Source organism: Bombina bombina, chromosome 10, assembly GCF_027579735.1.
Source record: "Bombina bombina isolate aBomBom1 chromosome 10, aBomBom1.pri, whole genome shotgun sequence".
NCBI classification, from domain to species: domain Eukaryota; kingdom Metazoa; phylum Chordata; class Amphibia; order Anura; family Bombinatoridae; genus Bombina; species Bombina bombina.
In genome coordinates, this window is record NC_069508.1 from 107,449,382 (window position 1) to 107,474,986 (window position 25,605).

General features: G+C 37.1%; 1 protein-coding gene across 1 annotated transcript in view; it reads right to left on the bottom strand.

The window, feature by feature from the left end:
- The window catches only part of BRINP2 (BMP/retinoic acid inducible neural specific 2), a 379,930-nt gene that overhangs the window by 238,995 nt on the left and 115,330 nt on the right, over positions 1-25,605 (bottom strand). The window contains exon 4 of the mRNA XM_053693301.1: positions 15,763-15,944. Within this exon, the coding sequence (XP_053549276.1) occupies positions 15,763-15,944 (182 nt within the window). The remainder of the gene's footprint in view (positions 1-15,762; positions 15,945-25,605) is intronic.

Consider the following 25,605-nt stretch of genomic DNA (forward strand, 5'->3'; position numbering starts at 1 on the left):
GCAGAGAGGGCCACAGAGTGGCTCTCTCTGCATCGGATGGGGAAAAATGTTATTGCAGTGATGCCTCGATATCGAGGCATCACTACAATAACCGGAAAGTGGCTGGAAACGATCAGGATCGCTTCCAGCCGCTTTCAACCCCAACGTCGTACAGGGTACGTCGCTGGTCTTTAAAGACCAGTTTGTGCAAGACGTACCCTGTACGACGCGTGTCGTTAAGGGGTTAAGGGATTAAATGCCCTATCCTCCTCTGTGGGAACTTAACCAATAACTTAACTATATAACTATTTACTATAAACTTCTTAATTTCTATAACATTAGAAATAAAACATACAACTCAGAGTGGTTGAAAACACGCAGGTCGCGTTTATTGTGGAACACAAGAAACTCAAAATGGCAACATCACAATAACTTGAACCTGAAGCGGCAATTAGGTACTGTGTAAATTGCAGTAACTCCTACTAGGAAAATGGGCCGTGCTAGGGATGCTGTAGACAAGAAGAGCTCAGCTATGCAAAGTTGACTTCTCTGCTTTGGCAACACGACAGGGAACCCCCCCCCCCCAGACACACATGTGAGGACATCACTCCTTCCCGAAATTAGCTGTCACTTAACCTCTTCTCATCCTACACCACAGCCCCGGACCAACCACCTGCACTGGGGTGATGAGCCACCACTCCAAACCAGTAGGGCCAGGGTCAAATAGTCGCACAGCATATTGAACACCTGGGGAGTTGAAACTTACAGTCCTCTGACTCATAGAAATGGGTCACGTAACCCTCATCAAGCCTTGGACACCTCACTACTGAAGACCACCCCAGTGATGGTTCAGACTAACGATTGCCGCTTACAAATACAGGGAGGGAAGGGATGGAAAATTTAAATGATCCAAGCAGAAAGAAAGATTGGACTCCCTGTACAGCTCTTTGAAAGGTAAGTCTAACCCCTCCTAGATGATAGCATCAATGTTGCACACACATCTCTCCCACTCAATCGTCATGGCCTTAACCCTTATGTGCATTTCAGGCAATTTGCCATACATTTCCTTTTTGTTTTGTTTTAGAATGACTAGTACTGAGACTAATAATGAGCGTGCAGTGCAATGGGGTATGGAACTCACATCTTTGTTAAAGGGACATGAAACCCAATTTCTTTCTTTCATGAATCAGATAGAGCAAACTATTTTAAACAATTTTCCAATTTAAATCTATTATCAATTTTTCTTCATTATTTTGTTATCCTTTATTGAAGGAGCAGCAATGCACTACTAGAAGATAGCTGAGCACATCTGTAATCATGAGATCGATCCACTCCGGAGCACCCTCTGACCCATGCCCGCATCACATTTTCAACAAAGCGGGTGACACCATCGCCCCCGAGCTCTGCAACACCATCAACTGCTCCATCGAAACCGGCACCTTCCCGGATGACTGGAAGCACACAGAATTAAAACCCCTACTGAAAAAACCCACGGCTGATGCCAATGATCCGAAGAACTACCGCCCAATCTCTTTGCTCCCCTTTGCGGCCAAAGTCATCAAGAGGTCCATCAACGCGCAACTCGTTGACTACAACGAAGCCAACCACACCCTGGACCCCTCCCAATCCGGTTTCAGGAGCAACCACAGCACCGAGACTGCCCTCCTCGCTGCCACAGACGACATCCTCGCCCTACTCGACCGAGGAGAGACGCCGCCCTCATTCTCCTAGACCTCTCAGCAGCATTCAACACTGTCTCCCACCTCACCCTCCGCAACCGACTACACGATGCCGGCATACGTGACAAAACCCTGGAATGGATCACCTCCTTCCTCACCGGCAGAACCCAGAAAGTTAGACTCCCACCCTTCACCTCCAAGCCCACAGAAATCAGCTGTGGTGTACCCCAAGGCTCTTAACTGAGCCCCACCCTATTCAACATCTACATGGCCCCTCTCTCCGCCATCGCCTGACGACATGACCTCAACATCATCTCCTACGCCGACGACACCCAGCTAATCATCTCACTCACCAGTGACCCCACCACCGCCAAGAGAAACATCCACGAAGGGCTGACAGCAGTCGCCACCTGGATGAACCACAACTGCCTAAAGCTGAAAGCAGACAATACCGAAGTCTTTCTCCTCGGTCCCACCACATCCGCATAACTCATGGTGGCCCACAGCCCTCGGACACCCTCCAACCCCCACCGACCATGCATGAAATCTAGGTGTCATCCTGGACTCATCGCTCTCCATGGACTGGCAAATTAACGCTGTCTCTTCTGCATGCTTCCACACACTTCACCTGCTGCGAAAGATCTTCAAATGGATCCCAACCGAGACCAGGAAGACTGTCACTCACGCCCTCGTCAGCAGCTGACTGGACTATGGTAACGCACTCTACGCCAGCACCACCATCAAGCTCCAAAAGAGACTACAGCGCATCCAGAACTCCTCGCCAAGACTAATCCTTGACATCCCTCGTCAATGCCACATCACCAAACACCTGCGGGACCTGCACTGGCTCCCCATCAACAAAAGAATAACCTTCAAGCTTCTCACCCACGCATTCAAGGCCCTCCACAACATCGGTCCTGAATACTTGAACCACCGCGTTACCTTCTACACCCCTACCAGACAACTTAGATCGGCCGACCAAGCCCTCGCTGTCATCCCCCGCATCAGGAAAACCACAGCGGGAGGCAGATCCTTCTCTCACCTGGCAGCCAAGACTTCGAACACCCTCCTGCTGCACCTCAGACAAGCTACCACCCTAACAAAGTTCAGAAAGGACCTCAAGACCTGACTCTTCGACTGAACTGCAACCCTCAGCGCCTTGAGACCCTTATGGGTGAATAGCCACGCTTTACAAGAACCCAATAGATAGATAGATGACAGGAGGCATATATGTGCAGGCACTGGTCAGCAGCTAGCTCCCAGCTCCTGAGCCTACCTATGTCTGCTTTTCAACAAAGGTTACCAAGAAAACAAAGCAAATTACATAATAGAAGTAAATTGGAAAGTTGTTTAAAATTCTATGCTCTATCTGAATCATGAAAGAAAAAAATACTGAGTTCCATGTCCCTTTAAGCTTGTGGTTAGGGATGGGCGAATGTTACGCAACATTCGAAAAACTGCACGAATTTTAACACATTCGTTCGAATCGAATTTCGAATGTTTGCATAACATTCTAACATTCGATTTTCGAATGTTCGGTTTTGAATTTTACGATTACATTCGAAAATATTCTTTTCGAAAAATTCGAATTTAGATTGTAATAGTATTTCTAATGCTTTTTCTTTAAATGTAATATTTGAATTATGCAATATTCGAATTCAAAAAATTCGAATTTAGATTGTAATAGTATTTCTAATGCTTTTTCTTTAAATGTAATATTCGAATTATGCAATACGTGTATTCGAATTCAAAAAAATTGAAGTTAGATTGTAATAGTATTTCTAATGCTTTTTCTTTAAATGTAATATTCGAATTATGCAATATTCGAATTCGAAAAATATGAATTTAGATTGTAATAGTATTTCTAATGCTTTTTCTTTAAATGTAATATTCGAATTATGCAATACGTGTATTCGAATTCGAAAAATTCAAATTTAGATTGTAATAGTATTTCTAATGCTTTTTCTTTAAATGTAATATTCGAATTATGCAATATTCGAATTCGAAAAATTCGAATTTATATTCGAATTCGAAAAATTCGAATTTATATATTTGTAATAGTATTTCTAATGCTTTCTTTAAATGTAATGTTCGAATTATGCAATATTCTATATGGAAACATTCAAAATGATATATTTGTATCTATTATGTATCAATTTACTAGATTCCCGCCCTACCACATGAACTATTGAACATCTGAATAGTATTTGTTAAATAGAATGTTAAATTCGAAATTTCGAATGTGGATATTCGATATAATTATAAACATTCGAATTCGAAAGTGACATTCGAAAACTGTAAATAACATTCGATTTTCGAATTTTTAAGAATATTCGTTCTTATCGACATTCGGATTTAGAATTCGAATTTCGGTAATAACATTCGTTCTACATTCGAAATTCGAAAATTTACACATTCGCCCATCCCTACTTGTGGTCCAGTAAGTATTTTATACTGCAGCATGAATTGCGCACAAATGTATTTTCCTTATATTCATGACAGAGCATGGAACAATGTTCCTTTAAATCCCAGCTTTATGAGGAGCTGCTGTTGAACATTCAGTCATATTGATTTTCATCTAGCACCAATAATGCAAACAGCTTGCTTTCACTGTAACATTGTACCTATGTTCTCACTCCGGCATCAAGCACAAATAATAACAGCTTTTTACACACTTTCAGTTAACTGACCCATGACAAAAAAAAAATGTATTATCAGCAGGATATTTGCCATGTGCTTTTATAAGCTTATCTTTTCAAATGGTGGATCAAATCTCTTTATAGCATATCATTCCTTTGTTGCTAGAATCCCAGTTTTCAACAACTTGTAAGCTTTTATTTTTTATAATTACTGGTCTGTTAATCGAACCACATCTGTTAGAAATTATATCACTGTTCCCTCGCAGTGTCACAATAATAAGTGGGTGATCCGTGATTAGGGTAAGAAAAACAATAGATAATTATTACATCCCAAAATAGCCTCTGCTCATCACTGAAACATGCATAGAAAATTAATTTATACGTAGGGGCTGAATCCAGAAAACATTTTTGTCCCTGTAAAAATCGCCAGTCCTTGGCGTCTCCCAAATAGAAGCTTAAATCCTAGTGAATTAGATGGAAATTACTGAGTCTTTTATATAAAATGCTGGCCAAAAAAATAAATAGATCATTTGTCATTTTTATTATTGAGAAAAATAATAGCTCTAGGGTTGTAGTTTGAAAGTTTGCATATAATTCTCATATTTTAGACAGATCTTTGTGCTAGTTAGATATGACTTAAAAGGACACTCAAGTCAAAGGGGCATATGTATCAATGTGCGAGCGGACATGATACGAAGTAGCGTATCATGCCCGCTGCACATCACTACACATCCATAAATTCCGACAGCATACGCTGTCGGCATTCATCATTGCACCAGCAGTTCTTGTGAACTGCTGGTGCAATGCCGCCCCCTGCAGATTCGCGGCCAATCGGCCACTAGCAGGGGGTGTCAATAAACCCGATCGTATTTGATCGGGTTGATTTCTGTTGCCTCCTCAGAGCAGTTGAGCAGGTTATGGAGCAACCTTTAGACTGCTGCTTCATAACTTCTGTTTCGGAGCTTGATAAATATGCCCCAAAATGAACTTTTATTATTCAGATAGATAATCAGTGTAGTTTTAAGACACTTTCCAATTTACTTTCATTATCACATTTTGCACAGTCTTTTTATATTCACACTTTCTGGTGAACAAGATCATACTGAGCATGTGCACAAGCTCACAGTGTATACATATACTGGCCTGTGATTGGCTGATGTCTGTCACATGATACAGGACAGGGGGCCGGAAGATGGAAGCAAAAATAAATTTGAAAGAAAATCTATTGCTTATTTGAAATTCAGAGAAGGTTCTGTTGCATTGTCTTTTTACTAGTCACTTGTTAATTATGTAATTCTACTGCATTAAATGCGGATGTAAATATTGCAGAATTAATAAGTCATATAACAGGGTGATAAACTAAAAATAATTAAAATATTTTCCATGTAGTGTAACTTTTTTGTTTCTAATTTAGTGTATAACAATGAAATACTCTTTGGTAAAAATGGTGAATAGTGGGTTCCCCCCTTGCCCTGGTTGCAGACACTGTTGCCATATAGGAGTAATATGAGAATGCTTCTTTACAGAAAGGGTGATTGATTCATAGGGGCTGATTTATCAAGCTCTGTATCTAAAAACTGCTGCTCCCAAACTTGTCCGCCTGCTCTGAGGCCGCAGACAGAAATCAACCAGATCAAATATGATCGGGTTGATTGACACCCCCTGCTAGCAGCCAATTGGCCGTGAATCTGCAGGGGGGTAGCATTGCACCAGCAGTTCACAAGAACGTAAAATGCATCTTTTTCTCATATTTATTGTAACTGGGGAGAGGATTATCATCTGCTTAAAGGGATATTAAGCCCATTTTTTTTCTTTCATGATTCAGTTAGAACATGCAATTTTAAGCACCTTTCTAATTTACTCCTATTAACAATTTCCTTTGTTCTCTTGGTATCTTCTGCTTGGAAAAGCAGAAATGTAAAGTTTAGGAGCCGGTCCATTTTAGGTTTAGCACCCTGGATAGCGCTGTCTAAATGTAGCCACCAATCAGCAAGCGCTATCCAGGGTGCTGAGCTAAAAATGGCCCGACTCCTAAGATTTCATTGCTCCTTTTCAAACAAAGATATCAAGAGAATGAAGAAAAATTGATACTAGGAGTAAATGAGAAAGTTGCTTAAAAATGAATGTTCTATCCGAATCATAAAAGAAAAAAATTGGGCTTAGTATCCCTTTAAGCAGATGATAATCCTCTCCCCAGTTACAATAAATATGAGAAAGATTCATTTTACGTTATTTGTTAAATAAAGTTTGTGTCCTGATTAAAAATATTTTTTAAAGGGATATGAAACCCAAAAATATTCTTTTGTGATACAGACGGATCATGCCTTTTAAAAAAGTAACCAATTTACTTATATTATCAAATTCGCTGCATTCCCACATTATTCTTTGTTGAAGAGATACCTAGGTAGACTAGGTATCCACTACTCTTGCAAATAGATAACATTCTTGCAAAACTGCTGCCATATAGTGCTCCAGAAATGGTCCGGCTCCTAAGCATAAGCCACTGCTTTTCATCAAAAGATACCAAGAGAACGAATACATTTTTAAAATAGAAATACATTAGAAATTTATTGAAATTGTATGCTCTATCTGAATCATGAAAGAAAAATATTGGGTTTCATAACTCTTTAAAGGGACATGAAAATCAATTTTTCTCTTTTCGGATTCAGATGGAGAATACATTTTTAAACAACTTTCCAGCTTACTTTAATTATCAAATTGATTTAATTCCTTTGATAAACTCTGCTGAAGGAGCAGCTGTGCACTACTGGAAGAAGCTTTATGAACACATCTTGTCAGCCAATCACTAGAGACAAATGTATGCAGACACCAATCACCAGCTCCCTCCCACTAGTGTAGGATATGTACATAGTCTTTTTCAACTATGGATACCATTAAAAAAAGTGATTTTAAAAATGATATGCTCTATCTGAATCATGCAAGTTTAATTTTGACTTTTCCATCCCTTTAAAGGGACACTGAACCCAATTTTTTTTCTTTTGTGATTCAGGTAGAGCATGCAATTTTAAGCAACTTTCTAATTTACTCCTATTATCAAATTTTCTTCATTCTCTTGGTATGTATATTTGAAAAGCAAGAATGTAAGCTTAGATGCAGGCCCATTTTTGGTGAACAAACTGGGTTGTTCTTGCTGATTGGACAGCACCAATATACAAGTGCTGTCCATGGTCTGAAACAAAAAATTGCTGGCTCCTTTGATTAAATGCCTTCTTTTTCAAATAAAGATAGCAAGAGAACGAAGAAAAATTTATAATAGAAGTAAATTAGAAAGTTGCTTAAAATTGCATGCTCTATCTGAATCATGGAAGAAAAATTTTGGGTTCAGTATCCCTTTAAGCTTGTGAATGCTTCTACTTGTCAGTCAGTAGAGCTGGGGAGTTGTTATTAAGTAAAGTCATAATTAAACTTTCAAACTTTACAAATTTTCCAGTTTACTTTTATTATCTAATTTGCTTTGTTGTCTTGGTACCCTTTGTTGAAAATCATACTTAGGTAGGCTCAGGAACAGCAATGCACTACTTGGAGCTAGTTTCTGATTGGAGGCTGCATATATATGACCCTTGTCATTGGCTCTCCTGATGTGTTCAGCTAGCTCCCAGTAATGCATTGCTGCAATCAAGCAAAACTGATAATATAAGTAAATTGGAAATGTGTTTAAAATTGAGATGCTCTCTTAATCATGATATGAGATTTGTGGGTTGCATGTCCCTTTAAATAAGAATTCCAATAATGTAGCATGCTGGCTAACAAGCTTCATAACAGTGTTTAGAAAATCAATAGGTTTAAGGGGGGAGTGCAAATATAACGAATAAACATTGTCAAGGAAGTCGACTCTTACAGGGACACTTAGGATAAAAAAAAAAAAACATGGTAAGAAAATACATACTGCATGAGGAGAAGGAAAATTATTCCTAAGTGTAATGTATTGAAGTGTGTTTTAAAATTAACTTAAACAGGAATCAGCTAGAAAATCTCAGTAACTCCCTGTATATATATTATAGGTTTATCCTACGTTTTTAAAGAAATATTGATTTAGCTCCTAGAGAACGAACTAGTAAATCTAAACTGTTTTTTTATTTGTTGTGTAGCCATAAGCATTTAAGTTGTGCCTGTATATACTACATAATAGGTACTTTTTTGCAAAATATACAATACATTATTAATACCTACATAAAGTAGTATGGTGAATTCATTCTTACAAGTAACACGTATAGCCCAGTAATTATATATATATATACACAGTCCCAGTATAAATATCTGTGTAGCATAATATCATCTCAAAAAAACAGCCAGGGTTTTCATTAAAAAAATAAATTATTGACGTTTCGTGGAATTGTCTCCCCTTCTTCAGAACATCAATAACACTTACATGCAGTGCTTAAATATTGTACAAACATAACGTGGTACCTCCCTCTTCCTGTGAAAAAAGCACCAAAATTACATCATATCCGGTATAAACTTAACATTGTGACCCTGGAAGTATACAAGTGCTTCCGGGTAATGTCTTTTACAATAATACAACCTATAGGGCATTATCGCCCATCTATATCGTACACTCAAATGACACTGGAAGCATACAATCAGGACTTCTGGGTTACGTGTAAACAATAAACCACGGGGCTTTATTGCCAATCAAAACTATATCTACAGCTGTACACTCCAAATATATTAGGAACAAACCCCCTTTCTATGTGTCTAATCATTTCGAATCCACTCGTTCACAGCGTATGACTGTGGTGTGTAGCCATGTGCTTCCGCAAAGATGTCCACCGGATATTGTCACTTCAAGTCTTGAACGTACCAGAAGACAACCACAATGAAGCTATATCCGGCTGAGAGCTTTAAACGATAAGGGCACACATACCTGTTAATTATTACACCCAATCTCAGATGCTTTAAGAAAACTAACATTCAGTGAAAAAATCTATATATTAAGCAGAATGATGCAGTGAACATCTAAACAATGCTTTAAGTGACCCCTATACAAAAATTAAATCTGGTGAGTGAAAAGTGCAAACACGCTGAGTCTTAAACTAAACAACATATAAAACAAATATACAAGATAAGAAATAACTTGTCAAGAGGATAGACAACTATCATAATGTATAACTCGTAGATACACTAGGAATACAGATAATGTTTAGGGGCTCGTTTCCACAATATCACTCATTACATACTTCAACAATACATCACTATCTATATCTCAGCAGCTTGGGACTAAAGCATAATTATATGATATATCCATTATCTCTACTCAGGCACTTGGTTATAACTGGAGTAAAATATATAATTCACGGGAGGATGCAAGCTATTGGTCGAAGGATGTACCCTAGGTAATATTTTACAAGAGGTATATTGACAACATTTTACTGATCTGGAGAGGGGGCACAGAAAGTCTACAACAGTGGTTTCAAGAATTTAATAACACAAATACAACAGTTAGATTTAAGATGTCCTATAGTGAGAGCCAAATTGAATTTCTAGATTTGCTGATTATTAAGAGACAATCTGGGTTGGAAACATTACACTCCAAGCCTACGGACCATAATTCTCTTTTTAAGGCAAACAGTTGCCATGGCCAATCCTTGGTTAGAGGGATTATTAAATCACAATACATTAGGACAATAAGAAATAATTCTAACAGAGAGAAGGGGGAGTCACAGGTACAGGAGATGCACAACAGATTCTTGAACAGAGGATACAAGCAAGCCACGCTTGAAACAGTGAGAGAGCAGATTAAAGATGTCACTCAGGACAAGCTTCTACAAAAAGGAAAAAGAAATCAAACATTGGATCAGAATATCATCTTCACAACCACCTTTGCTCCAAATACATCTAGGGTGGGACAGTCCATAAAAGAATTCTGGCATATCCTACTTACAGATTCCAAACTGAAGTTTGCTAAGGGATCTAGTCCTATAGTAGGCTACAGGTGCAATACAAACCTCAAAGATCTTTTAATTTCTGATCCGATCAGATGCTACACTAGTGAGGAATCAAGGGGAACACAAAAAGGTTGTTTTAGATGCCCAAACTGCACAACATGCAATGGGTTGATTGCCACCAGGAAATTCAACCATTCCCATGGTAGTCAAAAATACACCATTAATCACTCAATTGCGTGCACCACCACCCACGTGGTATATATTTTGATATGTGCATTTGGCCTACATTACATAGGAAAGACCCAGGGGACTATTCCCAAATGGATGGCAAACCATCGAATGGCTATAAGGCAGGCCATCAAGAAAGGGGAATCGGAGCAGCCGGGAGCACACCATTGGATGAAGGTGAAGCATCCCGTATCTTCAGTCAGAGTGATTCTGATTGACCATATTCCCAGGCCATCACGATGCGGCGAACAAAACAAACTGCTTCCAAAAAGAGAGGCAGAGTGGATGTTCAGGCTGGACACCATACACCTTAAAGGACTCAACTCTATGCCCGATTTTGGCTCTTTAACATAAGGAGTATTGTGAGTGTGGCACACAGTGGGTATGGAGAAAGTGTGGTTGTGAATGGGGGCAGTATTAGGGTAAACCTTCAGTCTATTGACTGGAGGAGTGCCTTTGATAACTGTCAGAGGTGAACACATGTGCGCTAGCAGATTATTTTTTAGTCTGCACGTTCTTATGTATACCCCCTAGACCAGATTAAATAGCTTGCCTCCACCACTGAATTACACATTGTACTCCAGTTATAACCAAGTGCCTGAGTAGAGATAATGGATATATCATATAATTATGTTTTAGTCCCAAGCTGCTGAGATATACATAGTGGTGTATTGTTGAAGTATGTAATGAGTGATATTGTGGAAACGAGCCCCTAAACATTATCTATATTCCTAATGTATCTACGAGTTATACATTATGATAGTTGTCTATCCTCTTGACAAGTTATTTCTTATCTTGTATATTTGTTTTATATGTTGTTTAGTTTTAAGACTCAGCGTGTTTGCACTTTTCACTCACCAGATTTAATTTTTGTATAGGGGTCACTTAAAGCATTGTTTAGATGTTCAATGCATCATTCTGCTTAATATATAGATTTTTTCACTGAATGTTAGTTTGCTTAAAGCATCTAAGATTGGGTGTAATAATTTTGTTCACCCTTATCGTTTAAAGCTCTCACCTGGATATAGCATCATTGTGGTTGTCTTCCAGTACGTTCAAAACCGGAAGTGAAGCAATATCCGGTGGACGTCTTTGTGGAAGCACATGGCTACAAACCGCGGTCATACTCTATGAACGAGCAGATATGAAATGATTAGACACATAGAAAGGGGGTTTGTTCCTAATATATTTGGAGTGTACAGCTGCAGATATAGTTTTGATGGGCAATAAAGCCCTGTGGTTTATTGTTTACACGTATCCCGGAAGTCCTGATTGTATGCTTCCAGTGTCATTTGAGTGTATGATATAGATGGGCGATAATGCCCTATAGGTTGTGTTATTGCAATAGACATTACCCGGAAGCACTTGTATACTTCTAGGGTCACAATATTAAGTTTATACCGGATATGATGTAAGCTTGGCGCTTTTTTCACAGGAAGGGGGAGGTACCATTTTATGTTTGTATAATATTTAAGCACTGCAAGTAAGTGTTATTGTTGTTCTGAAGAAGGGGAGACAATTCCCCGAAACGTCAATAAATTTGACCCTTGTTTTTGATGAATACCCTGGTTACCACTGTTTTTTGAGATGATATACATATATATATATATATATATATATATATATATATATATTAATGAACAGATGGCTGCACTCACTGGTCCTTTTCAAACATATTTATTTCTGTGACGTTTCGGGGACCGTATCCCCTTCCTCAGTCTGAGGAAGGGGATACGGTCCCCGAAACGTCACAGAAATAAATATGTTTGAAAAGGACCAGTGAGTGCAGCCATCTGTTCATTAATATTATTCATTTTTTTGCTTGCACCCTGGCATGTGTTTTTTGTAAGTGAGAGTGCTCTCCTGTTGCTAATATCTTATATATATATATATATATATATATATATATATATATATATATATATATATATATATATAAAGAAAAGCACCAACCAGCTAAATACTCTGTAATTAATTTCTAGAGATATCCTGGATATGTACGAAAGTGTATTTTATCCAGGGGTGCCTGGAGGTACAGATGTTAATGTAAATAAACAAAAAAGAGGAAAAAGTAAAAGTGTACCCTATCCAGTAACCTCTCATCATATCTATCTATCTATCTATCTATCTATCTATCTGTCTATTGTATCTATCTATCTATCTATCTATTGTATCTATCTATTGTATCTATCTAGCCATTTATCTATAGTATCTATTGTATCTATCTAGCCATCTATCTATAGTATCTATTGAATCTATTGTATCTATCATATATCATCTATCTATCTATCTATCTATCTATCAATTGTATATATATATTGTATCTATCTGTCTATCTATCTATCTATCTATCTATCTATTTATCTATTTAATCTATCAATCTGTCTGCAGTATATATCTATCTAATCTATCAATCTATCTGCAGTATATATCTAACTAATCTATCAATCTATCTGCAGTATCTATCTATATTATATTTATATATATATATATATATATATATATATATATATATATATATATAATGTTATGGAGGTTTGTAGAATTGCTTCTCTCTTCCTTTGAAATAAACTTTTTAGACCATTTAAGGACATGTATAGGAATGCCAGATCCAGACTCTGCTTATTGTGTTTTTATCATTTGAGATGGTGCATTATTACATTGGTTTTACTGCATTTGCCATTGGATCCACTTTTCCATAAAAAAAAATGGACCTGTTTGAGTGATCACGGGCCAGGTGGCAACATTCTAAAAGCACAACAACATCTGCTGTTGAGATAGTGATAGAGCTGTTACCCAAGCCCCACGGGAATAGGAAGGAACATCTAGTCATGGGTCTACAACTGTCCAAATGGTGTTTGAAAGACAGCAATGCAACCCACGCTTCAACTTACAAAGAGAGCAGTGGCAGGTGACAAGCTTGTTAAAAAAGAAAAAAAAAAGCAGTAGAGAAGAGAGAAAAAAATCATAACCAGCACATTTCAACAACAGAAGGAAGCTGGCTGATTTTTAATGACTAGTAAGTTCATTAACAGGACCAATGTTCCATTAATAATGTAGTTGCCGCAGCTTTTCTCTTCACTACACTGCTTCATTAACCCCTTCCTCAGAATGCCAATAAAATGTTGTAACATTTACTTTTTTTCAGTGCTTGGCATACAGATGAACCTATTTTCATGCAAAATAAAATTTCACTTTCAAGGTTTTGTTAACCCATAGATAATTAAAAGGACTCGTGTTTGGTCACTTGTTTTTATAGCGAGATGTGCAAGAAAGAAGATGATCTCATTGAAGACAGAAACAAAGAACTGTATGAAAGGTTGACTAGTCTGCTCAATCCTGTGTGTTTAACATGTTCAGGTTTAGTTATTCAACAGGAACAATATGTGCCAGTTCCAAACATTATTTTACTGTGTTTAAACCTATTTCTTCTGCTCAAAAAACCCCACAAAAACCCACCAAAACCTCTCAATATCTATCTATCTATCTATCTATCTATCTATCTATATCTATCTGTCTATCTATCTATATCTATCTATCTATCTATCTATCTATATCTATCTATCTATCTATCTATCTATATCTATCTATCTGTCTATCTATCTATATCTATCTATCTATCTATCTATCTATCTATATCTATCTATCTATCTATCTATCTATCTATCTATCTATCTATATATATATCTATCTATCTATCTATCTATCTATATATCTATCTATCTATCTATCTATCTATCTATCTATCTATCTATCTATATATATAAACTTTTATAACATGCTTTGTCATGTTCTTTCACATTTCTTCAGTTTCCAAAAAAATACACTTGAATTGTAGTACTGTAATCTGTTTGAAAGTCCCCTCTCTCATTTTCCTTACATTTCACAGTGAATAACTTTATTAAACAGACATTATAATGCAATAATACAATGTTATTATTTGTTTAAGCACTGATAAACATTTGTTTAACACCCCCCCCCCCCCAAGGGAATAAAGAAATACATAGTTAAGATCTTAAAGGGACAGTCTAGTCAAAATTAAACTTTCATAATTCAGACAGGGCATACAATTTTAAACAACTTTCCAATTGACTTTTATCATTAAATTTGCTTTGTTCCCTTAGTGGTATTTTTGAAAAGCTAAACCTAGGTAGGCTCAAACTTATTTTTAAACTGCCTCTTAGCTCAGAGCATTACAGCATAGACAGTACTAGTTCATGTGTGTCATAAAGATAACATTGTGCTCACTCCCGTGGTTATTTAGGAGTCGGCACTGATTAACTAAACTGCATGCCCGTCAAAAGCACTGAGATAAGGGGGCAGTCTGCAGAGGCTTAGATACAAGGTAATTACAGAGGTAAAACATATATTAATCTAACTGTGTTGGTTATGCAAAACTGGGGAATAGGTGATAAAGGAATTATCTATCTTTTTAAACAATAACAATTCTGGTGTAGACTGTCCCTTTAATTATACATATCTGGTAAGCCAATCAGCAATGGTATTCTCAGGTATCCACCAATCACCAGCCAAGTCTAATAGTGCGTGCTTTGTGAACAGATTCACTTTCAGCTCTAATTTGTGAAGGCTGAATGCATTTACGATTAAGCATTCACGCAATTACAAATAATAATCTCACGGGCTAGACTAGAATGCCCTTTTACCACACTGGTTGTACAAACCATCACACTCAGAATAACAAATAAAAAATGTAACCCTATCCCAAAAAAAACCCATATAATATAATATATTGCTAGAGGTTAGTAAGGGTTGGTTTAAATCTAACATTATTGCATCTGAGCTAGGCAGCTAGAAATCTTCTTGTGACTAAGCCATGTTGATCTCTTTCTGCCCCAGGCAACAAAATTAGATAGTAAGACCTAGAAGATAGAAACATGCATCTGAAAATGTTATGTACACTGCTGCAGGAGGAAAAAAAGAACATTTTATTATCGTCAAATCTAAAGAATATTGCATTCCATTCCATTAACTTCCTGATTCGATCTCAAAATAACATCAAGGGATTGCTTGGATAATGAACTGTCTTCTCATAACGAACTGCAATGTCATTTTCCCAGAACCAAAGCCCTATCCAGAGCAAAAGGTATCACACTGTCTTAAATTGCAAAATTGTGCAAGCTCGTCTTGTAAATTCCCACCATGTGGCACCCTGGGATTTCCAAGTCTTTCTAACATAACATCTTCTAATAATGCCCTCTGCTCAATGAATAGGTCACAAGTCAATGTCACAAGCTTTGTACAGAGTTTAATCACAATTATGCTAGGAAGACTAACAAAATGTATTGCTTCATTAAGCACTCAGCTATGTACCTTAATGGCTCCCGTTGTGATTTGGATATGGTGCAGTTGTCTTAGGGAACTTTCACGATCCATGAAATATGAAGCTGCCAGTTGATGCAAAGTGTCCAGTGTCGGCGCCGATGTGTTCCCACGCCCTGCAGACTCTCGTTTCAATTTCTCCTTATCCACAAACATGGTGAGGGACTCTTCCCCTGCAAAAGTAAATCAGAGACATATAGAAGTCCATTAATATATACACAAGGCTTGATTACCAACACATTTTTTATTTTATTTTACAATTTAAAAGACCATTAAAGGGACATGACACCCACATTTTTTCTTTCATGATTTAGAAAGAGAATGCATTTTTAAACATCTTTCTAATTTACTTCTATTATCTAATTTGTGTTATTCTCTTGATATTCTTTGCTGAAAAGCATATCTAGATATGCTCAGTAGCTGCTGATTGGTTGCTGCACATAGAAGCCTCATGTGATTGGCTCACCCATGTGCATTGCTTTTTCTTCAAATAAGGATATCTAAAAAATGAAGCAAAATAAATAATAGAAGTAAATTGTAACGTTGTTTAAATTTGTATTCTCTTTCTGAATCATGAAAGAAAGATTTTGGGTTTAGTGGCCCTTTAAATATGATAGTATTGCATAATGAAAGCATGCATAATAAAAAGACAATGCAATAACACTCTGAATTTCAAATAAGCAGTACATTTGTTTCTGAAAAAAATAAAATTTCCCCATTTGCAGGCCCCCTATATCATGTGACAGCCATCAGCCAATCACAGACTAGTATAAATATACACTGGGAACTTGTGCAGCTTCAGGAGCTGGTGCCTCAGAAATTGTGCATATAAAAAGACTGTGCAAATTGGAAAATTTCTTAAAACTGCATGCCCTGTCTGAATCTTGAACGTTTAACTTTGATTTTAGTGTCCCTTTAAAGGTGGGGACAGACATGATCTGCTATAGTGAATCATGTCCGCCTCACATCGATAAATGCCGACAGCATACGCTGTTGGCATTTATCATTGAACCAGCAGTTCTGGTGCAATACCGCCCCCCTGTAGATTCGCGGAAATTCGGTAGTTAGCAGGGGGTGTCAATCAACCTGATCGTATTCGATCGGGCTGATTGCTGTCCACCACCTCAGGGTGGCAGACGAGTTAAGGAGCAGCGGTCTTAGGACCACTGCTTCTTAACTTCTGCTTCAGTCGGAACTGAAGCGCATCCGCTGCTTCATAAATAGACCCCAAGGAGTTAATCACAGTCTTGCACATGTATTTTGTCAGATAGCAATTTAAGAACGTTGGTATTGTCAGGGTATTTTCCAGTGATCACAATCTCAAAATCCTTCTCCCCTTTATAGCCCTGAAGCTTGAAACCATAACCTCCCAAAAATAATAAAAAAAGGTTTTCTGAGTGGTCAGTCTCATAATTTTCTAATAAAAACAAAACAAAATGCAGACGATTAACAAGGATCAAAATGATAATCTGGTTATTTAGTGATTACATCACAGATTAAAGGGTGCACTAACGAATTTACGAAATTCATTAGTATATTGTCATTATCATTGAAATTAGGTTTAATACTTACCTATAGCGCACTAGGGGCCGTGCTAATCTGACCTTCTTCACAGAGTCCAGGGTCACGCTAATAGGATAATTAGTGTGGCAGATCCTAAAGCCTGCGCTAATAGAGAAGGTCCTTTAGCGCAGGCTTTTGGATCCGCCGCCCAATCCTCCTACTAGTGCTATCCTGTACTCTGTGACAAAGGGTCAAATTAGCCCTATATGCAAGTATTTTAGCCTACAGATGATACTGTGCACCTACAGCAAAATAACATTTACATTCGTCTTCCACAAAAGAGACATGTAAGCTTCCTAAGCCTTGAATACACAATGCTGATTGCTGTAGCTGAGAATTGGAAAATAGATCTCTATTATGTTATTACTGTGGGAACGAGCTACACACTGTACAAAATTAGCAGAGAAACAATATCTGCTGGAAGAACAAAATGTTATTTTGAAATAATCATTGGAGAGCTTTATTTTGAAGAATTATTTAATTTAGAAGAGCTTTTCAAAGAAAGTCTTAATATCCAGATATCTTACTAATTGGTACAAGTAATAACATTCTTTTCTTACTCACATAAACCCATATACATATATATATATATATATATATATATATATATATATACACACAGTATATACTGTAAATATATTTATTTGTAATTGAGATATATATATGCTTAGTAGAATCTGGTTACATACAATACATGTGGTTATAATCCTTGGTTATGTACAAATACTGCTCTAAAAATATTGTCTGTTTGTAAGTAATAGTATTAACTAGAATACCAAATATGTGTATACAAAACAGCTACATTGAAAACAGCTACATAGAAAAACAAATGTGTTATATTACAAAGAACTAGAGAGTCTGGGAAGCTGAAGTGATTGTATACCACACATTTTGGGGATGGGGTCTAAAATGTAAAAAGAAATTTAAATATCAAGGGTACAAGAGACATTAGAAGGTTTTATTACTTCAATATTTCCAGACCACAGAAGTGCCAGCTGCCCTTATTTAGGGCTAGATTTTGGATTTTTGCACGCAATGGGTACCACGCATATTACAAGTTGAAAGTAAAAAGGTTTCGCTCGTGCGCTAACACAACGCATGCAAAAATGCAAAGTTAGAATATTGTGACCACGTTAATGTACTCTTCCATAGGCTTCAATTAAGCATAAAAAGTGGAAAAAAACACCCAATTTTTCATGTTTACAGCTACTTGACTGCAAAGGGCTCCAATACACTTTGACTACTACTACAACTACTGGGAAACAATTCCATTATATCACATTGTACTCAATAGAACTATCACTGCTGGGAACAATCACATTAAATCACATAGTACCGAATAGAACTATCACTGCTGGGGAACAATCACATTATATCACATACTACCCAATAGAACTATCGCTGCTGGGGAACAATCATATTAAATCACATAGTACCCAATAGAACTATCACTGCTGGGGAACAATCACATTATATCACATAGTACTCAATAGAACTATCACTGCTGGGAACAATCACATTATATCACATTGTACTCAATAGAACTATCACTGCTGGGAATACTCACATTAAATCACATAGTACCCAATAGAACTATCACTGCTGGGAACAATCACATTATATCACATAGTACTCAATAGAACTATCACTGCTGGGAATACTCACATTAAATCACATAGTACCCAATAGAACTATCACTGCTGGGAACAATCACATTATATCACATTGTACTCAATAGAACTATCACTGCTGGGAATACTCACATTAAATCACATAGTACCCAATAGAACTATCACTGCTGGGAACAATCACATTATATCACATAGTACTCAATAGAACTATCACTGCTGGGAACAATCACATTATATCACATAGTACCCAATAGAACTATCACTGCTGGGAACAATCACATTATATCACATAGTACCCAATAGAACTATCACTGCTGGGGAACAATCACATTATATCACATACTACCCAATAGAACTATCACTGCTGGGAATAATCACATTAAATCACATAGTACCCAATAGAACTATTACTGCTGGGGAACAATCACATTATATCACATAGTACCCAATAGAACTATCACTGCTGGGAACAATCACATTATATCACATAGTACTCAATAGAACTATCACTGCTGGGAACAATCACATTATATCACATAGTACTCAATAGAACTATCACTGCTGGGAACAATCACATTATATCACATAGTACCCAATAGAACTATCACTGCTGGGAACAATCACATTATATCACATAGTACCCAATAGAACTATCACTGCTGGGGAACAATCACATTATATCACATAGTACCCAATAGAACTAATACTGCTGGGAACAATCACATTATATCACATAGTACCCAATAGAACTATCACTGCTGGGAACAATCACATTATATCACATAGTACCCAATAGAACTATCACTGCTGGGAACAATCACATTATATCACATAGTACCCAATAGAACTATCACTGCTGGGAACAATCACATTATATCACATAGTACCCAATAGAACTATCACTGCTGGGAACAATCACATTATATCACATAGTACCCAATAGAACTATCACTGCTGGGAACAATCACATTATATCACATAGTACCCAATAGAACTATCACTGATGGGAACAATCACATTATATCACATAGTACCCAATAGAACTATCACTGCTGGGAATAATCACATTATATCACATACTACCCAATAGAACTATCGCTGCTGGGGAACAATCACATTATATCACATAGTACCCAATAGAACTATCACTGCTGGGAGCAATCACATTATATCACATAGTACCCAATAGAACTATCACTGCTGGGAATACTCACATTAAATCACATAGTACCCAATAGAACTATCACTGCTGGGAGCAATCACATTATATCACATAGTACCCAATAGAACTATCACTGCTGGAAACAATCACATTATATCACATAGTACCCAATAGAACTATCACTGCTGGGAACAATCACATTATATCACATAGTACCCAATAGAACTATCACTGCTAGGGAACAGTTGGGCATTATATCACATAGTACCCAATAGAACTAATACTGCTGGGAACAATCACATTATATCACATATTACCCAATAGAACTATTAATGCTGGGGAACAATCTGCAGCGTAGGGTCCCTCCCACTCAGTATTTCTGAGAATAAGTGACCTTGGAGTATTACGAATTTAATTTAATTTTTTTACCAGTAAATCAACCTGATAACATTTTTTTTAAACTTTTTTCCTATGTTAAAATGCTATTTACATATTCCTTTTGTAAAACTAAAAAAATACTATAATAGAAGTTCATTAGATGTTAAAAATATAATACTGATTTATTGTAATACAGAAAATATTTGGTTTTATTTGCTTTTTTACATAACCTGATTTTAAAATATATATACTTAGATTACGAGTTTTGCGTTAGAGGCTGTGCGGTGCTAATGAGCAGTTTTCCCTCACCACTCACTTATATGCAGCGCTGGTATTACAATTTTTTACAAACCCGTCGTTAAAAGACAAGAAGTGAGCGTTGAGCAAAATTTTGCTCATTACCGCACTCCAATACCAGCGCTGCTTAAGTCAGTGGTGAGCTGGTGTAACGTGCTCGTGCACGATTTCCCCATAGGAATCAACAGGGATAGCCAGATGAAAAAAAGTCTAACACCTGCAAAAAAGTAGTGTAAAACTCCTTAACACAGCCCCATTGATTCTTATGGGAAAATAAAATTTATGTCTACACCTAACACCCTAACATGAACCCTGAGTCTAAACACCCCTAATCGTACACTTATTAACCCCTAATCTGCCATCCCCAACATTGCCAACACCTATATTATATTTATTAACCCCTAATCTGCCGCTCCGGACACCGCCTCCACTTACATTATACTTATGAACCGCTAATCTGCTGCCCCCAACATCGCCGCCACCTACATTATATTTATTAACCCCTAATCTGCCGCCCCCAACGTCGCCGCCACTATATTAAAGTTATTAACCCCTAAACCTAATTCTAACCCTAAACCTAACACCCACTAACTTAAATATAATTTAAATAAATCTAAATAAATATTCCTATCATTACCTAAATTATTCCTATTTAAAACTAAATACTTACCTGTAAAATTAACCCTAAGCTAGCTACAATATAACTAATAGTTACATTGTAGTTATCTTAGGATTTATTTTTATTTTACAGGCAAGTTTGTGTTTATTTTAACTAGGTAGAATAGTTATTAAATAGTTATTAACTATTTAATAACTACCTAGCTAAAATAAATACAAATTTACCTGTAAAATAAAACCTAACCTAAGTTACACTAACACCTAACACTAGACTATAATTAAATAAATTAACTAAATTAAATACAATTACCTAAATTAAATTAAATTAGCTAAAGTACAAAAAAACCACTAAATTACTGAAAATAATAAACAAATTACAGAAATTTAAACTAATTACACCTAATCTAGTAGCCCTATTAAAATAAAAAAGCCCCCCCAAAATAAAATAAAAAACCCTAGCCTAAACTAAACTACCAATAGCCCTTAAAAGGGCCTTTTGCGGGGCTTTGCCCCAAGGTAATCAGCTCTTTTACCTGTAAAAAAAAAATACAAACAACCGCCCGAACAGTAAAACCCACCACCCACACAACCAACCCCCCAAATAAAATACTATCTAAAAAAAACCTAAGCTCCCCATTGCCCTGAAAAGGGCATTTGGATGGGCATTGCCCTTAAAAGGGCAGTTAGCTCTTTTGCAGCCCAAACCCTAATCTAAAAAATAAAACCCACCCAATACACCCTTAAAAAAACCTAACACTAACCCCCTGAAGATCGACTTACCGGGAGACGTCTTCATCCAAGCCGGGCAAAGTGGTCCTCCAGACGGACAGAAGTCTTCATCCAAGCCGGGCAGAAGTGGTCCTCCAGATGGGCAGAAGTCTTCATCCAGACGGCATCTTCTATCTTCATCCATCTGGCGCGGAGCGGGTCCATCTTCAAGACATCCGACGCAGAGCATCCTCTTCTGGCGACAACTAAAACAGAATGAAGGTACCTTTAAGTGACGTCATCCAAGATGGCGTCCCTCAGATTCAGATTGGCTGATAGAATTCTATCAGCCAATCGGAATTAAAGTAGAAAAAATCCTATTGGCTGATTGCCAATAGGATTGAACTTCAATCCTATTGGCTGATTGCGTCAGCCAATAGGATTTTTTCTACCTTAATTCCGATTGGCTAATTCTATCAGCCAATCGGATTCTAAGGGACGCCATCTTGGATGACGTCACTTAAAGGTACCTTCATTCTGTTTTAGTCATCGCCAGAAGAGGATGCTCCGCGTCGGATGTCTTGAAGATGGAAGATGCCGTCTGGATGAAGACTTCTGCCCGTCTGGAGGACCACTTCTGCCCGGCTTGGATGAAGACTTCTGCCCGTCTGGAGGACCACTTCGCCCGGCTTGGATGAAGACATCTCCCGGTAAGTCGATCTTCAAGGAGTTAGTGTTAGGTTTTTTTTAAGGGTGTATATTTGATGGGTTTTATTTTTTAGATTAGGGTTTGGGTGGCAAAAGAGCTAACTGCCCTTTTAAGGGCAATGCCCATCCAAATTCCCTTTTCAGGGCAATGGAGAGTTTAGTTTGTTTTAGATAGTATTTTATTTGGGGGGTTGGTTGTGTGGGTGGTGGGTTTTACTGTTGGGGGGATTGTTTGTATTTTTTTACAGGTAAAAGAGCTGATTCCTTTGGGGCAATGCCCCGCAAAAGGCCCTTTTAAGGGTTATTGGTAGTTTAGTTTAGACTAGGGGATTTTTGTTTATTTTGGGGGGTCTTTTTTATTTTAATAGGGCTATTAGATTAGGTTTAATTAGTTTAAATATCTGTAATTTGTTTATTATTTTCAGTAATTTAGTGGGGGGGTTTTTTGTACTTTAGCTAATTTAATTTAATTTAGGTAATTTTATTTAATTTAGTTAATTTATTTAATTATAGTGTAGTGTTAGGTGTTAGTGTAACTTAGGTTAGGTTTTATTTTACAGGTAAACTTGTATTTATTTTAGCTAGGTAGTTATTAAATAGTTAATAACTATTTAGTAACTATTCTACCTAGTTAAAATAAACACAAACTTGCCTGTAAAATAAAAATAAACCCTAAGTTAGCTACAATGTAACTATTAGTTATATTGTAGCTAACTTAGGGTTTATTTTATAGGTAAGTATTTGTTTTTAAATAGGAATAATTTAGTTAATGATAGGAATTATATTTAGATTTATTTATTTGGGTGTTAGGTTTAGGGTTAGACTTAGGGGTTAATAACTTTAATATAGTGGCGGCGACGTTGGGGGCGGCAGATTAGGGGTTAATAAATGTAGGTAGGTGACGGCGATGTTAGGGACGGCAGATTAGGGGTTAATAATATTTAACTAATGTTTGTGAGGCGGGAGTGTGGCGGTTTAGAGGTTAATATGTTTATTATAGTGGCAGCAACGTTGGGCGCGGCAGATTAGGGGTTAATAAGTGTAGGTAGGTGGTGATGACATTGGGGGCGGCAGATTAGGGGTTAATAAATATAATGTAGGTGTCGGCGACGTTGGGGGCGGCAGATTAGGGGTTAATAAATATAATGTAGGTGGGGCGGTGTCCGGAGCAGCAGATTAGGGGTTACATTTTTTATTTTAGTATTTGCAATGCGGGAGAGCCTTGGTTTAGGGGTTAATAGGTAGTTTATGGGTGTTAGTGTACTTTTTAGCACTTTTGTTATGAGTTTTATGCTACAGCGTTGTAGTGTAAAACTCATAACTATTGACTTTTAAATGCGTTAGGACTCTTGACAGGGTAGAGTGTACCGCTCACTTTTTGGCCTCCCAGGATAGACTCGTAATACTGGCACTATGGAAGTCCCATAGAAAAAAGACTTTACAAAGTTTACATAAGTCGTTTTGCGGTAAGGCCAAAAAAGTGTGAGGTGCCCCTAAACCTTCAAGACTCGTAATACCAGTGGGCATAAAAAGGCAGCGTTAGGACCTCTTAACGCTGCTTTTTCAGCCTAAAGCATAACTCGTAATCTAGCCGAATGTTTTCCTATAGAAAATGTATACATTTTATAACATCTACTTTTTCTGAAGATATCTAAAAAAATATTTAGATAGATTTCAACATTTTAATAATTTTGATGCAACAGGATACCTCTAGGTAAGTTATAATAATTAAACATTAATATGTTGAAGATTTCAGAGCCTGGAAGTGATTAGCAGAATCTGATTTTTCATTTTATAGTGTGATTTTACTAATACACAGTATCATCTGGGGAACTGACCTTAAATAGTGTGTCACACTTGCTTAGTGCTGGCTGACAGTTCTGCAGGTTTGGAGACCACAGCAGAAATTAGGGCCAAAATGTTGAACTTTGTTCTGCTTGGGATAAGAAGCAGTGAAGGGACTGGCCGAGAGGAACAGCTGATACTCAATTGAGTCTGGCAGCGATATTTAAATGGATTGGATAGCTGAAAGCCAAGACTGTGAAATGCCACTTAGTAAGTGGTTGTAATAGTAGAGGCAGGACATCTAAAGAGTGAATTCATGTTTTGTTGGTGATTAGAGTTAGGAAGAGACCAACTGCGAGAATATTGTGTAGGTTTCACACTGGTGTGTTTATAAAAAGGGAAATTTAAAGATTGTACTAAATGCAGAAAAACATAGGGCTAGATTAAAAGTGAGGCGCAAATGGTTTTGTGCTAGTGCAATCATGTTTTTGCAACCCATTTTACTTTTGCTGATATTACAAGTGGAGCGAAAACGCCCTTTACTCTTCAATCCTTACTGCGATCTTAGAGCTGGGGTTAACTGTTTTCTGAAACAAAGAAATTGCACAAAAAAATTCAAAAATACTTTACAAAGTACACTTACACTCATATTAAAAAAAGGGATGTATAATACTAATATATATCCAATAGGAGGCGCTATATATATGAAATACAGGTAGCCCTCAGTTTACGCCGGGGTTAGGTTCCAGAAGAAATGGTTATAAATCGAAACCGTTGTAAATTGAAACCCAGTTTATAATGTAAGTCAATGGGAAGTGAGGGAGTTAGGTTCCAGGCCCCTCTCAAAATTGTCATAAGTAACACCTAATATTTTATTTTTTAAGCTTTGAAATGAAGAATTTAAATACTAAACAGCATTATAAACCTAATTAAAAAATCACACAACACAGAATATATAATTAAACTAAGTTAAATGAACAAAAA